The 14,683-nt window shown below is 36.8% G+C and overlaps 1 protein-coding gene across 2 annotated transcripts in view; it reads right to left on the bottom strand.

The window, feature by feature from the left end:
• Positions 1-267: 267 nt before the first annotated feature.
• Positions 268-14,683, bottom strand: part of LOC306871321 (extended synaptotagmin-2-like) — a 37,373-nt gene continuing 22,957 nt past the window's right edge. The window contains exons 8-22 of one of the 2 annotated variants that reach the window (XM_079419151.1): positions 10,828-10,948; positions 10,529-10,705; positions 9,132-9,214; positions 8,991-9,039; positions 8,102-8,191; positions 7,642-7,722; positions 5,564-5,641; positions 5,396-5,482; positions 4,904-5,053; positions 4,420-4,784; positions 2,903-3,001; positions 2,523-2,654; positions 1,364-1,469; positions 1,209-1,258; positions 268-1,129 (exon numbers count right to left, since the gene is read on the bottom strand). In XM_079419151.1, coding sequence (XP_079275277.1) covers positions 1,084-1,129; positions 1,209-1,258; positions 1,364-1,469; positions 2,523-2,654; positions 2,903-3,001; positions 4,420-4,784; positions 4,904-5,053; positions 5,396-5,482; positions 5,564-5,641; positions 7,642-7,722; positions 8,102-8,191; positions 8,991-9,039; positions 9,132-9,214; positions 10,529-10,705; positions 10,828-10,948 — 1,714 coding nt within the window. In that variant the 3' untranslated portion in view covers positions 268-1,083. The remainder of the gene's footprint in view (positions 1,130-1,208; positions 1,259-1,363; positions 1,470-2,522; positions 2,655-2,902; positions 3,002-4,419; positions 4,785-4,903; positions 5,054-5,395; positions 5,483-5,563; positions 5,642-7,641; positions 7,723-8,101; positions 8,192-8,990; positions 9,040-9,131; positions 9,215-10,528; positions 10,706-10,827; positions 10,949-14,683) is intronic. The other variant, XM_079419150.1, reaches the window with a different exon arrangement.

The following is a 14,683-nucleotide window of genomic DNA, read 5'->3' as shown; positions in this document are numbered from 1 at the left end:
AGGTTGTATATACCATATATTTATATACCAAAATTATTTTTCACGTTTTACAGCTCCCTATCATGATTACACAAGAATTGATTTTAAAAAATGTGTTTCATTTTTTTGAGTGTTATGATGTCAAAAAAGCATTGAGTCCCAGGAATGACCCGACCTCTAAAACAAAAGTATGAGTGGACAAAATTAAAATAACTATTTAAACAATTAAGGTAATAAAATGCATTCAGGCCCTTTAACTCTAAAATGTGTTCAAGTTACAAGTTCAGTGTGATTCAAGTTGAACTTCATATTTTAATGATATCATCATGCATAATGCATAGAGAAGAATAAGGCTGGAAATCATATCAACAGCCATTTCACAGTCTTTAAACAATCCAAAACACTTTGTAACCAAGCTATTATCATCTTACAAATGTTGCATACTAAAAAAACACATTTTGCTTTTCCTCAAAATTCTTGCAGGCAAAATGGGTATCAAACATTTCTGTACAGGCTTTTCATTTTGTGTTGTGCAACAGGATACATTAAAATACTTTCAAAATAAATCAATGGATTATTTATGAAGAGCTGAACATAACTTGGATTTTCCATAACTTACCAGCAACATCATTTTTTTCTGATGTGATTTTGATTGCTTACAAAAAAATAATATTAAAAAGAAATCAAAAAGTTTAATAATATCAAAATTACTTAAATACAATAAATAAAAGGCACATTTAATAATAAATCTTGATAATGATCTTTTTGTCTACTGTTAACTTCATGGGCAACCATTTTTATCTGATAAAAAGTGAATAAAAGAATAAAACAAAAACAAGACGACAAAAAAAAAAAAAAGACTATCAGATTGAATCCTTTGAGAAAGTGAAAGCAAGCGGGACATTGATGCTTAAGGTGGCGATTTTAGCTTTGGTGAGAATGAGAGACACTTTGTAGGCCAGTGTAAATCCCAGTAGAAGTAGCCTGGTTTAGTTAGTCCAGCACTGCTCTTCTGCTACTAAAGCTTCTACATTATCCTGTGCGTGCCGTGACATGTCCCAGTTATCTGCTGTTCCATTTGTTCCTGCTTTCTAGCATGGACCACTACGTCTGAATTATCTTCTTCGAGCCATCCTCAGTTAGATGATACCTGAGAGATAAAGGAAGCTTTTGTAATCAAGAAAAAGAACATTTACAAGAGTGACTGTACGAATAAATGAGAATCACACCATTGAGTCCATCCTTTAGAAATGTCTTCACTTGCCAAGTCCACAACTGCCTGTGACAAAGACATCTGTAAGCCTCCATAAAAATCCAGTGATCAACTGAATGAGAAAAAGAAGGCCTGTAAATCCGTCATTGTTTTTCTTTGTTTTTGTTTTACCTTGCCCAGTAGTACTTTGTGTTTGGACAACAGTCCTCCTCCATTCTTGGCAGCGACATCCAACATTCTCCTGTGCAGTTCCACTATAGACACATTGAACTCAAATCTGACAAAAGCAACACAACAAGAGATTGTTACTGCAGTTACTGGTTTACTCTGCTACATGCATCTCTGCGCTTGAATATGCAGACAACTGGGACCAAGAAACCTTGAGTAATGCAATTATACAAAAATGTCTCAGAAACATCAGCGGTTGCATCATGCAGTATATTATAAAGTCTTGGTTTGGAGGGTAAAACAGTTAGCTAGCTCTGTTCGGTAAGAAGCTCTGTTGTGGATTTAATATGAAGAGAATATCATGCAAATGCATACAGAAAGATAAACAGCAGACACGAGTTGGATCTGGTGGGTCCTCTTCTCATTTGAATGTAATTTAAATTAGTTAAAGATGTCACTATGCCTGTAACCACATAAGGTTTGATGTGAATACTATCAGTAAATGTGTATTAGTATGCTAAAACTGTTAGAAAAAGTTCTAAAATCACTGTAATATATTATTACAGACTTTATATTCTCTGGTGGTCAATGAACATGGCGTAATTCCTCATCTTGTACTGGCAGATTTATTTATTTTTTATTCCATTGCTGTGTTTTAAATAAATACACTTAATTTATGTATTATATTGACTAACATACTAAGCACGTGTATAGCACTTTTTTATTTTAACTGTAGTGTGTAATTCTCATGTAAATAAATATAGTTTTAATTTAATGAATTGCAACTTCATTACAAAAGTGTAATAACAAACATGTAAACAAATTACATGTTTCATAAGTTTCAACAGATATTACATCAGTAGTAAATGCTTGTCAGTTTTTTTTTTTATAAATGCTTGTCAATTTGTCAACCATATTTCACAGACAATAGAAATAATTATAAAATGACACAAAGATGTACTTAGGTCTATAACACATTTTCATTTAACTGCAATTACGTGTCAGAAAACATAACATTTCCTTTGCACTTGAGTACATTCTTTCCATAATAAGAAATATTTTTAAAAGTTTGCTAAAGTGTACATCTATTTTACAAGGTCTTTTGTACCAGTGATGATAAAGAGCAAATTTTGAAATGGTCTGTGTTTAGAGTGTTTCTTACGACTGGTCGTAGATAGGATTAAGCGTCTTCTTGAGTATGCTGGTTTTTCTGCGGCCACTCCGGCTCTTGTCTGGTAACAGGTACAGGCGGATGTATGGGTCTGAACTATCTTTACTCAGTGCTATGAGGTTTCTGTGATTAAGACACAAGGAAACACATTCACACAAAAGAAATACAAATGCAAACATGTCTCCTGTTATTTGCACACACTGTTGTTGATGTTCAGGAGAGTTAACCTGATCATTTCCCAAATAAATAAATCACTAATATACTGGATGAGTTCAGTATAAAAGTAAAAATTAGCTGAAAATTAGCAAACAAAATGATTGTAAGTGGTACCATAAAGCATAGAAAGATGAAGGTTAATGTGGTAGTCTCACCTGCAGGCATGAACCACTACAATAAGTTTATTCCTTTGTGAGCTGTGTCGGATAGTGAGCTGAACTTCACCGAGTGGATACCGGTTCAGACCAGAGCCGCTGTAACAGAAAAACAGCAAGTTTATCTGACAGTGCGTGAGACTGGGTTTGGATTTTGACAAGTAACAAAAATTCAAATTATATTTACAATATTTACTTTCTTAATGCATGTTCCTGTAATGTGCATGATTTCCTTCATCCACTTCATTTCAAATTAAAATAGAGTTTTTCAACCTCTCTATTCCAACCACCTGGATATCTTCTGGTATTTAAAACCTACTTTTTACAATCCAATCATTCCAAAAGTACAGTAAAAATACAGAATAACATCTAAACATACTAAAAACACAGTAAACACAATAATATATTCTGTTTTTTGTTTGAATACATCTTAATATTCTTAAAATGACATTTATTTCTGTAATGGCAATGATGAATTTTCAGCAGCCATTACTACAGTTTTCAGTGTCACATGATCAATCAGAATCAGGATTCTTTGATGCATAGAAAGTTGAAAAAACAGTATTTATTGTAAATAATGGTTATTTTTTAACATCACAGATGTCTTTACCGTCACTTTTGATTAATGTAATGCTTCCTCACTGAAGTTTTATTTTCTTTAAAAAAAAAGACACCAAACTTTTGAACGGTAGTTGTACAATATTTAGCAGGATTATGCAATATTTCAGCCAAAATACTCTATAGTTTGTGTAAATTCATGGTCATTTTTTTCTTCAAGTATGGTGATGTTTTTATTGAAAATCCTCCTACTTTATGTCTCTGTTTTCTCCAGTTTTACTCAATGTGGTTTAGATTGTTGGGGCTGTTTAATAGTTTCAATTATCTGAGAAAACATGGATACCATTAGTGGTTTGTAACAGGGAATCAGCGCCAAATACAAATGGGTCATGTCACGCTTCCCACTGTTTCACTGGTAAAATTGGTCAGTGGCTCAGCAGAGACCAATCTGCTCAGTGCTATCCAGTCAGACATGCCGTATTGTTCACTGGGCCGTTCACACTGCACTGGGTACTGCTTGTGTCTCACTTTTGGCTGTCTTGGCTTTTAGGGTTTCTCTCGCATGTTGGTTTTTGTGGTTTATGGGGACTCTCCATAGGCGTAATGGTTTTTATACTGAACAAACTGTGTGTGCTATTGCCCTACGCCTAAACTTAGCCCTCACAGGAAACTTTGTGCATTTTTAGATTTTCAAAAAAACACCATTCAGTATGTTTTTTTAAGCCTTTTGAATTACGGGGACATAGGCAGTGTCCTCATAAACCACCTTCATATTGTAATACCTCTGTCATACCCATGTCATTATACAAATTTGTGTCCTCATAAACCACATAAACATGCACACACACACACACAAAGAAGTCACCAGTGTGGCTTCTAACATAATGTAATTACACTGACAGGAAAAAAAAAGCAAAACACAAACGACTTCTGCACATAGTGAAGCAGTCTGTACTCACTTTTGTAGCGTCTGTAACCTCTGCTGCAGTTCCAGTGTGGCAGAGGGCAGGGAAATATCAGAGGCCAGACTAGGTGTAGAGTCTCTGTGAGACTGATGCTTGTGCGAGCTGCTTATCTCCAGACTGGAGACGCTGCGGCCTGCCTCTGCTAGCCGCACCAGGGAGCCGTCCGATCCTCTTTTCCCTTGAGGGGTGTCCGGTGCGAGGGTACAAGATGGGTTTTGTGATGGCTGGATGACTGTGGGGTTGCTGGTGCTAGTGGCTGTTTGAGGTTGAGTAGTCATGCAAGAGTTATTCTGACTACTGTGTCTGACCCGGACAGAAGACGGCTGGCTGGATGTGACCTCCTTCTCTAAACAGAGGACCTGTTTACACAAAAACATATTTATATGGATAAAACATACTGACACAAGCGCTGAATGCACACATATATATACACACAAAAATGAGACATTATCTTTTGATAGCATACAGATACACCAACCCTGAGAGCCATTTTGAGTTTGAGGGTGCTGTTGGGGCCAGAGTTCTGCAGGGGGAACTGCTGATTCAGCGTCATGTCCGCCTCCTTCAGGAGAGAAGCAACTGCCAACCGCACACTACCCAGAGAGCACTTGTGCTTACTATCCCTCACCTAAGACACACAAACAACATCTATGCATGACAGTTGCCTTTTTACAAATACAAAACCCAACAGTAACACGCTGTCTACAATCTTTTGAGGAGTTCTCAAAATGAACAGTATATCATTCTAACCAACTCTACATTCTACCATTACAGCAATACATTTGACACTGATGTTAAATACACTATTGTTGAATTTATTTTTTTAATGTTTTTGAAAGGAGTAATAAATGTACATGTGGAATCAAAGTATTAATTTCTTTTCTAAAAATCCAAAACTTTTGAACCCCTAAACTACAGTAGACTTTCGTAATTAACATTATCTTAGTAACTTTGTTCCCTTGTAGAATACCTCAATTTCCAGTTCCTGAGTGTGAGGGTTGTTGATAAGGAAGTGAAACGCCTCCTCCCACAGTGGCTCACTAGTTTTATACCTCACCTGAAAATCAGGAGCAAAACAGGACAGGATATACGTGTAGTTCTAGTCTTGAACATGTAAAAGCTGATTAATGAATGTTACCTTGCTTGTGTGTATCTTTTGTCCTACAGTCAGTTTGATAAAAGGATTTGGATCTATGCTCACTTTTTTCCCAGACTGCTGAACAAAAATAGAAAGAAAACATTCAATTGTACAGTATATGACATACCAAATATGTACAGTCTCCTTTAACAGTCAACAAAATCTACTTCAGCTCTCTGCTAACATGAGCTGATTATACTAGCTTGGTTAATCATAATTACATCAAAGCTCATTTAGCCTTTTAAAAGTTGTTCCTTACTAGTGCTTTGTTGAAACAAGGTTATTTCAAACTCATCTATGAAAATGTAAATACCAGCAATCTAACGACAAAAAGCCTCAATTTCTCAATTCAATAAAAGACATGACTAAATTAAGTAAAATAACTTATACAGTAGTATATTTATTTATAAATAAATAAATAAGTATATTAGTACTTCTAACATCTGCTAAATCTTTAAACATGCAGTGGTTCATGAGGGAAGAATACATAGGAGAAGCAATTAAGAAATAATCCGAAATCGCAAAAGAATGAAACAAATAATAAAAGATGTGAAAACATGCTGGGGTCCAGATGCAATGCAATGCTTGTTATGCACGTCACTGTATGAACGGCATGCATTCTCAATGTACCTTCAGGACTTTATAAGGGGGTTTGGGGCCATCAGGGTTAAAGTCAAGAGGATTGGTCTTTCCACAGAAAGTATTGAGAGAAATTGAGAATAGGAAAGTTAATACACAGCAAGAGGACATGCAAGAATGATAGTTCGATTGGTCCTGCCTTACAGATTTCTAATAAAAATCACAAATACATATGTACATAAATACATACATATCAAATCAGTGTAACATTATTGGCAGGAACAAAAAGAGCTAAAAAGAAAAAGAAAAAAACGAAAAAAGTTTTGTCCTTTCTCTTTAGACTGCTTACTGAGTCTAGATGAGGAAACGTCAATCATATGTCTAAGAATGACCAAGCTGTATTAAGATCAATCATGTGACTTATTGTGACGTTAAAAATAAATGGGTGAATGAAAGCTATACATTTAAATCTTGGCTTCTGACAGTCTGATTAAACACAAAATACATGTAATAAAAATGTACATACATACATACATACATTCATACTCCGTTACTGAGCAATTATGGTAGTACTGAATGGCACAAAGATCTAAGAAATGTGATGTTCATAGTTTATTGGATGACAATTACAAGCTACACATGCCCAACAGCAAAAGTGGAAGTTCGCATGCATCAGATCAGTGTACTCTGTGTTGTTTGTTTGTTACTAAAGAACAGCTTGAATGGAAGCAATGTCTACAAACATAGTTAGATAAACAGCTACAGCTAGATCAGGAGAACCAGGATGCAGATTACTGGCAAACTCACAAATAACGTTCTATAGAGAGATTCGTGGTTCTCACAAAAGACTAGACCAGAGGCCCTCCTCTCCTTTAGGTTTCCACAGCCAAAGCTGCCCTCAAAGACACTCTTACAGTAGAGGAGGAAGGCACAATGTAAAGCGTTAATAAAGTCGGCACTGCACATCAGTCATCGCAAACTAATAATATATAATTCTATGGCCGCATAATTAAAAGGTGTCAGTTAAATACCAAACTTTCCTTAAAATGATGTTCAGCCCACAAACTACAATATTATTTTGGACTTCATTGACTTTCATTGTACACACAAAAATTGTTGTTATTTTGTGTTCTGCAGAAGAAAGCAAGTTTTGGAACGACATGAGGGTGAGTAAATGATGACAGATGTTTCATATTTGGGTGAATAATATCTTTAGGGGGAAGCAAGACAATAATTACACCTTGCAAGATACAGCCTGGAGAACAACTTCAGTGCATGTAAATCATTAGGGTGTGTAGAACTGCAGCTTGTTCACATTTGTATTCATATCAAAGTAGACTATTACAGAACATAACACTTCATAAAAGTAGAACATAAAAACAATGAAACAAAGTAAACAAAAATGTAAAACATGTATCTGCCGCAGGTCATCAGAAAAAAATGGTCCTATGGCAGATCCTCAGACAGAACCCATGCACACTCATCACTCTTGTTCTTACCGGCAAATTACTGGCAGAGTCCAGGTAAACAACTAGCAGCGCTGAGGAAAGATTGTCATTAGCCCTTATGCTCCTTAATACCTAATAAGATAGAAAAGAGCAAATGATGATGACAAAAATGAAATGATGTTTAGCTAGTGTATGTTTAATCATGTCAGTGTCATTCCATGAGTGTGTATGTGTATACCTGGTATTCCCTACATAATGGGGATCATAATAATACCAGTAAATGTTGACATTTTTTGGTTCCCATGAATAAACAAGCTTATAAATCATACAGAATTAAGTTTTTTGAAAATTTGAAAATGCAGAAAGTTTTGTGTGAAGGGTAGGTTTAGGGTAAGCAGATAGAAAATATAGTTTGTACAGTATAAAAACCATTAAAACTATAAAAAACATGGAATGTCCCCATAATTATAGGAATACCAGTGTGTGTGTGTGTGTGTGTGTGTGTACATACTTGATCTAGTTTCTCAGCACTCGGGTACAATGACAGCCACTCTAATCTCAGATGAAGTTTGCCTGTAGTAACTTCCTCCAAGTCAAACCACTGCAGAAAAAAATTTAATTGGTGCACTGTAATGGCAGATATGGGCTTAAATGACATTCAATTCATTCCAAACCAATGATGAAAAACTACAAGTTCAAAAGAAATTACACAACTGGTCTTTCTTTTGAAAAAAATAAATAAAATTTATCAATACAGGAAAATGTCTACATCTATGGAAGCTTAAAGTCAGTTCATTAATAAGATAAAATTAAGTTTAACAAGAATGTACTTTTACGTATTAATCATGGAAAAAAGATGATCATATTCCTGTTTTGAAGTAAAAAAAACAAAACAAGATTTTTTGGTAACACTTTAGAATAGGGAATGCTCATTCACTATTAAACTACGACTTTTCCCTCAATAAATTCCTAATTCGCTGCTTATTAATAGTTAGTAAGGTAGTTGTTAAGTTTAGGTATTGGGTAGGATTAGGGATGTAGAATGTGTCATGTAGAATAAGGCATAAATGTGTGCCTAATTAGTACTAATAAATGGCTAATATTCTAGTAATATGCATGATAATAAGTAACTAATTAAGATACCCTAAAATAAAGTGTTAGCGATTTTTTTTCTGTGGCTTAATAATTCATGCATCAGAGTGTTAAAAGTGGAGTCAGTGTCGTGAATGAGTGGAATGAAAACAAAATAGTTTGAAAAAAATTCAAACCTACTTACAATACAGCCAACATATTTGGAAATTCAAAGTCAGTTTATTAATGAGAGGGTGCTGAAAGAGAACTGGCGGTGACATTTCATGTGAGCTGTAAATTAATCTCAACAAGAACAAGAGTGTGATTACCTCATCAACCTTCTGTTCTTTATGAAGCTCACTCAAGTCAATCAATAGACTGGAACACAAATAAAAGAAACATTATACATCTTTATAAAGCTCTCTAACAGATAACATTCTAAGTTTCAGCTATATAAATGAGTGTGGCACCTGCCCAAGAAGTCATTTTTATCTGGGTCTTCATCAAAGAGCTCAATTTCCAGATGTTGTCCTGAATGTTCATATACTAGTGCCTGATGATGAAACACATTTCAGTGTATGTGCACGAGTCTTTTGAGTGCAATAAATGAGTGTGTGTATATGTACAGTTGAAGTCAAAACTTTACATACCACTTTCAGAATATGCTAAATGTTCATTTTTTTACCCAAATAAGAGGGATCATACAAAATGCATGTTATTGTTTATTTAGTAATGACCTGAATAAGATATTTCACATTAAAGATGTTTACATATAGACCACAAGAGAAAATAATAGTTGAATTTATAAAAATGACCCCCCGTACAAAAGTTTACATACACTTGATTCTTAACACTGTGTTGTTTCCTGAACGATCCAAAGCTGTGTTTTTTTTGTTTACTGATAGTTGTTCATGAGTCTCTTGTTTGTCCTGAACAGTTAAACTGCCTGCTGTTCTTCAGAAAAATCCTTCAGGTCCCACAAATTCTTTGGATTTCCAGCATTTTTGTGTATTTGAACCCTTTCCAACAATGACTGTATGATTCTGAGATCCATCTTTCCACTCTGAGGACAACTGAGGGACTCGTATGCAACTATTACAGAAAGGTTCAAACGCTCGCTGATGCTCCAGAAGGAAAAACCATGCATTAAGAGCCAGGGGGGTGGTGAAAACTTTTTGAATTTGAAGATCAAGGTACTTAATTTATCTTCTGGAAAACATGCAAGTATCTTCTGTAGCTTCTGATGAGCAGAACTATATGAAAAAATATGATATTTAGGCAAAACAAGAAAAATGTACTCATCTTCATTCTGTTAAAGTTTTCATTCCCCGGCTCTTAATGCGTGGCTTTTCCTTCTGGAGCATCAGCGAGCGTTTGAACCTTCTGTAATAGTTGCATATGAGTCCCTCAGTTGTCCTCAGTGTGGAAAGATGAACCTCAAAATCATACAGTCATTGTTGGAAAGGGTTCAAATACACAAAAATGCTGGAAATCCAAAGAATTAGTGGGACCTGAAGGATTTTTCTGAAGAACAGCAGGCAGTTTAACTGTTCAGGACAAACAAGGGACTCATGAACAACTATCAGTAAACAAAAAAACAGCTTTGGATCGTTCAGGAAACAACACAGTGTTAAGAATCAAGTGTATGTAAACTTTTGTACGGGGTCATTTTTATAAATTCAACTATTATTTTCTCTTGTGGTCTATATGTAAACATCTTTTATGTGAAATATCTTATTCAGGTCAGTACTAAATAAACAATAACATGCATTTTGTGTGATCCCTCTTATTTTGGTAAAATAATTAACATTTTGCAGGTTCTGAAAGGTTTATGTAAAGTTTTGACTTCAACTGTATATGTATTCACCTCATACACCTCATTCCATTTTGGGTGCAGACAATCTTTGATGGTCTTGCTTCTAAAGAGCTGATTGCTGACCAGCAGCATGCCATAGGGGTCAGACTTCCCTTTGATCAGCCCGCCCAGATATGTATCCTTAACTTCCAGATTCTGAGCTTCAAGAAAATGAATCCTTAGAACTCCCTAATGAGTGTGAGAAAGAATATAGCAAAAGACAACGAGAGGTTAATGAATATCAATATGAATAAACATTTGTAGGGTTTGATGAGATGCGTGAGTGTGTTTGTGTGTGTGTGTGTATTCACCTTTGGCATAGGGAAACGGAGCTGTGCCAGTTCAACCTCACCTATCAGGGGTACAGTGATCCTGTTAGGCAAGACCATGTAAGTGCTGATAATATCCTGGATCATGTGGTCTGAAAAGCCACTGCCAAGTAAAAATAAACAATGAGTTACATTAAATTTTGTACTTCTAGATATTAATCATCATCTTCAATGCAGTGGACAGAAGTGTAACTCTCTCAGAATACATATTTTTGAGAGGAAAAGATGATCAAAACTGTGGTTTAATAATTCACACATCAAAGAGTTGAAAGCAGAGGCAGCATTATGATTGACTCGAATGAAAAGACTCAAATACTTTGGATACTTCAGACCTACTCAAAGTGTTCCACAGAGAAGCAAGCAACTAAACCTGTTTAATGGTGTCCAAACGAGTTTGTGTTACTACTAGCTGGTGTTGTCTTAGAAGTTGCCTTGAACAAAGTCTAAAGTCTAATAAAATCATCTATATCCATAGATAATTTTATTTAAAAAAGAAAAGAAAAAAACCATCCTGTACACCTCCCAGATGTATTGCTAACCACAACAACCACATTCAAATGCCACCTTGCTGACTAAACCAACAATGTGACAAAAGCCAAAGATCATCTGACACTGTTCATTTAAGTATGTTTTTGTAACATTAGCATGAATACATTTTCTACATTTTAGCCGACTCCTACAGCAGCATTTGGTGTGACAGTATATGCATCTAATTGGCCTGCAGCCTGTCTGTCCCAGCACAAATGCACCATGACCTTGTTAAAATACAAGCACAAGGCAATGGAGAGGAAAAACACAGAAGCCATAGTGCCATTTTGAGGTTTGTGCTGACATTCCTCAGCTCCCCACTCTCTCATTAGAACCAATACTCCTGTCTCTGGGCTTTTTTGAAAAGCCTGTAGTTTTGTCAGTGCCACCTGGGTTTCCTCAAGTCATCTTAACACACAAACACAGGCGAGTAGGTCTGAACGTACTGTACAGAGAGTTAAATTATGTTAGCCATAGTAATATATAAATGCATGTTTTTAGATAAGAGAACTTTAGAGGCATATATAAAAGTATGATTTAAGCCTTATGCATGCTGATCTATCACTGCATACAAACAGCACACATCATATTCATTTGCATTTATTTATCAATAAATATACAGATGGATAACCATAAACAAATGAATAAATACGTTTCCAGTCCAAGTCAAATTTAGACAATAAATAACTATTTTGTACTGTATAAATGTTCTGTATTATATTATCATAGATTGCAGTATTGTGCTTTGCTCTTTTAAAATTCAAGTTTTACCAATTACCTTTCATTTTCATTCAACACACACTTTTAGTTCTATCAAAAACACAAAGAAATCGGAAGAAAAACTGAACAAAGACATGTATAACAACGCCACTATTAAGCAAGTGCCAAGTGTTTTTTGTTTATTATTCAACATGAATAAATTCATCATGGGTGCCAAAAGTGGCAATACACTTAATTGTTATCTTTTATGCAATGAAAAAAAACAAATACAAAACAAAACAAAACAAAACACAATTGTTCTACTATTAAGGCTAATTAGTTCTGCTCGTTCATTCTTGTGAGTGTCTACATTCCACCGCAAGCGCACGTGAGCTCAGCTTTACAGAAACTCGCTGATCTGATCACAGAGAGTGAGCAACAACACCCGGACTCTGTTTTAATCATTCTCGGGGACTTTAATAAAGCAAATCTCTCCTGCGAACTGCCAAAATACAGACAGCACATCACGTCCCACCAGAGACAGTAATATATTGGATCACTGTTACACAGCGATAAAGGACGCATATCACTCGGTTCCACGAGCAGCTTTAGGACTCTCTGATCACTGTTTGGTTCATCTTATTCCGTCCTACAGGCAGAAACTTAAATCTGCAAAACCTGTATTAAGAACTGTTAAAAGATGGACTAATGAAAGAGAGCGGGATCTACAAGCCTGTTTCTCTCTCACTGATTGGACTGTTTTTGATGCCGCTGCCATCGATCTGGACGAGCTCACAGAGACTGTAACATCTTATATCAGTTTCTGTGAGGATATGTGCATTCCTATCAGGACTCATTTAACCTACAACAATGACAAACCATGGTTCACTGCAAAACTCAGACAGCTCCGTCATGTCAAAGAAGATGCTTACAGAAAGGGGGATAAAGTCTTGTACAAACAGGCCAAATATACACTGGAAAAGGAGATCAGAGTGGCAAAGAGGAAATATTCTGACAAGCTCAGGAACAAATTCTCTTCCAGTGATCCTGCTTCAGTGTGGAAAGGTATAAAGGATATCACCAGTTACAAGACACCATTCCCCAGCACTGTGGAGAATCAACAACTGGCAGACGATTTGAGTGACTTTTACTGTTGGTTTGAAAAAAACAACAACCCACACCCACCCTGAACACCTCTCCACACAACCATTAACACCTCCAGAAACCCCCCTCTCCCCCACACCTACAATTCAAATCAGTGAAGATGATGTGTGCCAGGTCTTCAGAAAGAACAAAAGAAGGAAAGCACCAGGCCCAGACGGTGTCACCAGCCTGCCTAAAAACCTGTGCTGATCTTCAACAGATCACTGGAGCTGTGTGAAGTCCCCTCATGCTTCAAACGCTCCACCATCATCCCCATCCCAAAGAAACCCAAGATAACAGGACTTAATGACTACAGACCTGTGGCTCTAATGTCTGTGGCCATGAAACCATTTGAAAGACTGGTTTTGGCTTATCTGAAGGACATCACTGGACCCTTACTGGACCCCCTGCAGTTTGCCTACAGAGCAAACAGGTCTGTGGATGATGCAGTCAATATGGGACTGCACTTCATCCTGCAGCATCTGGACAGACCAGGGACTTATGTGAGGATCCTGTTTGTGGACTTCAGCTCCACTTTTAACACCATCATCACGGACACCCTTCAGAATAAACTATCTCAGCTCTCCGTCCCCACCTCCGTCTGTCAGTGGATCACCAACTTCCTGACAGACAGACAGCAGTTAGTAAAGCTTGGTAAATCCACATCCAGCACTCGTACCATCAGCACTGGAGCTCCTCAGGGCTGCGTTCGCTCCCCACTGCTCTTCTCCCTCTACACCAACAACTGCACATCTAAAGTCCCCTCTGTCAAGCTCCTGAAGTTTGCAGATGACACCACACTGATCGGCCTCATCCAAGACGGTGACGAGTCTGCTTACAGACAGGAGGTTAAGGAGCTGGCTGTCTGGTGCAGTCTTAACAAGCTGGCGCTTAACACGCTCAAAACTGTGGAGATGATCGTGGACTTCCGGAGAAACCCCCCCTGCACTCCCCCCACTCACCATCACGAACAGCTCATTCTGATTTTGATTCTGAATTTAGTTGCATTTTACTGTACTTTCCTTTCCAAAACATTTGTTTTCTTTGCATTTTAAATGATTTTACACCGCAGCAGGCAAGTTTAAACAGATGGACATTTAAACTTATAAACAACCAAGTACACGTCTACGAGGTAAAAGAAACATTAACAATTTCAAGCATTGTTGGCATATTATATACAACACACAAAAATAAGCTTTGAGGTGAATCCAATCGATTGGTTCCCTGGAACCCAGCTCATCTACACGATAATGAAACTCAACACTCAACAACAGAAAGAATGCTGAAGCGGACTGATGAAGATACGAGTTGCAAACTATGAATCCATGACAGAAAGCTCAAAGCTTGTTCAACACCTAATATTATCCCTGCAAACATGCACCTGTGGGGCCCATGCTGGCTTTTTGCAGGGACAGTGGACTAGGGCCAGCCCACACCAAACCTAAAGTTTCTTAGGTGCCAGTGCGGG

The sequence above is a fragment of the Barbus barbus genome (genome assembly GCF_936440315.1).
Source record: "Barbus barbus genome assembly, chromosome: 1".
NCBI lineage: Eukaryota > Metazoa > Chordata > Actinopteri > Cypriniformes > Cyprinidae > Barbus > Barbus barbus.
Note: the sequence above shows the minus strand (reverse complement) of the source record. Positions and strands in the feature narration are given on the sequence as shown.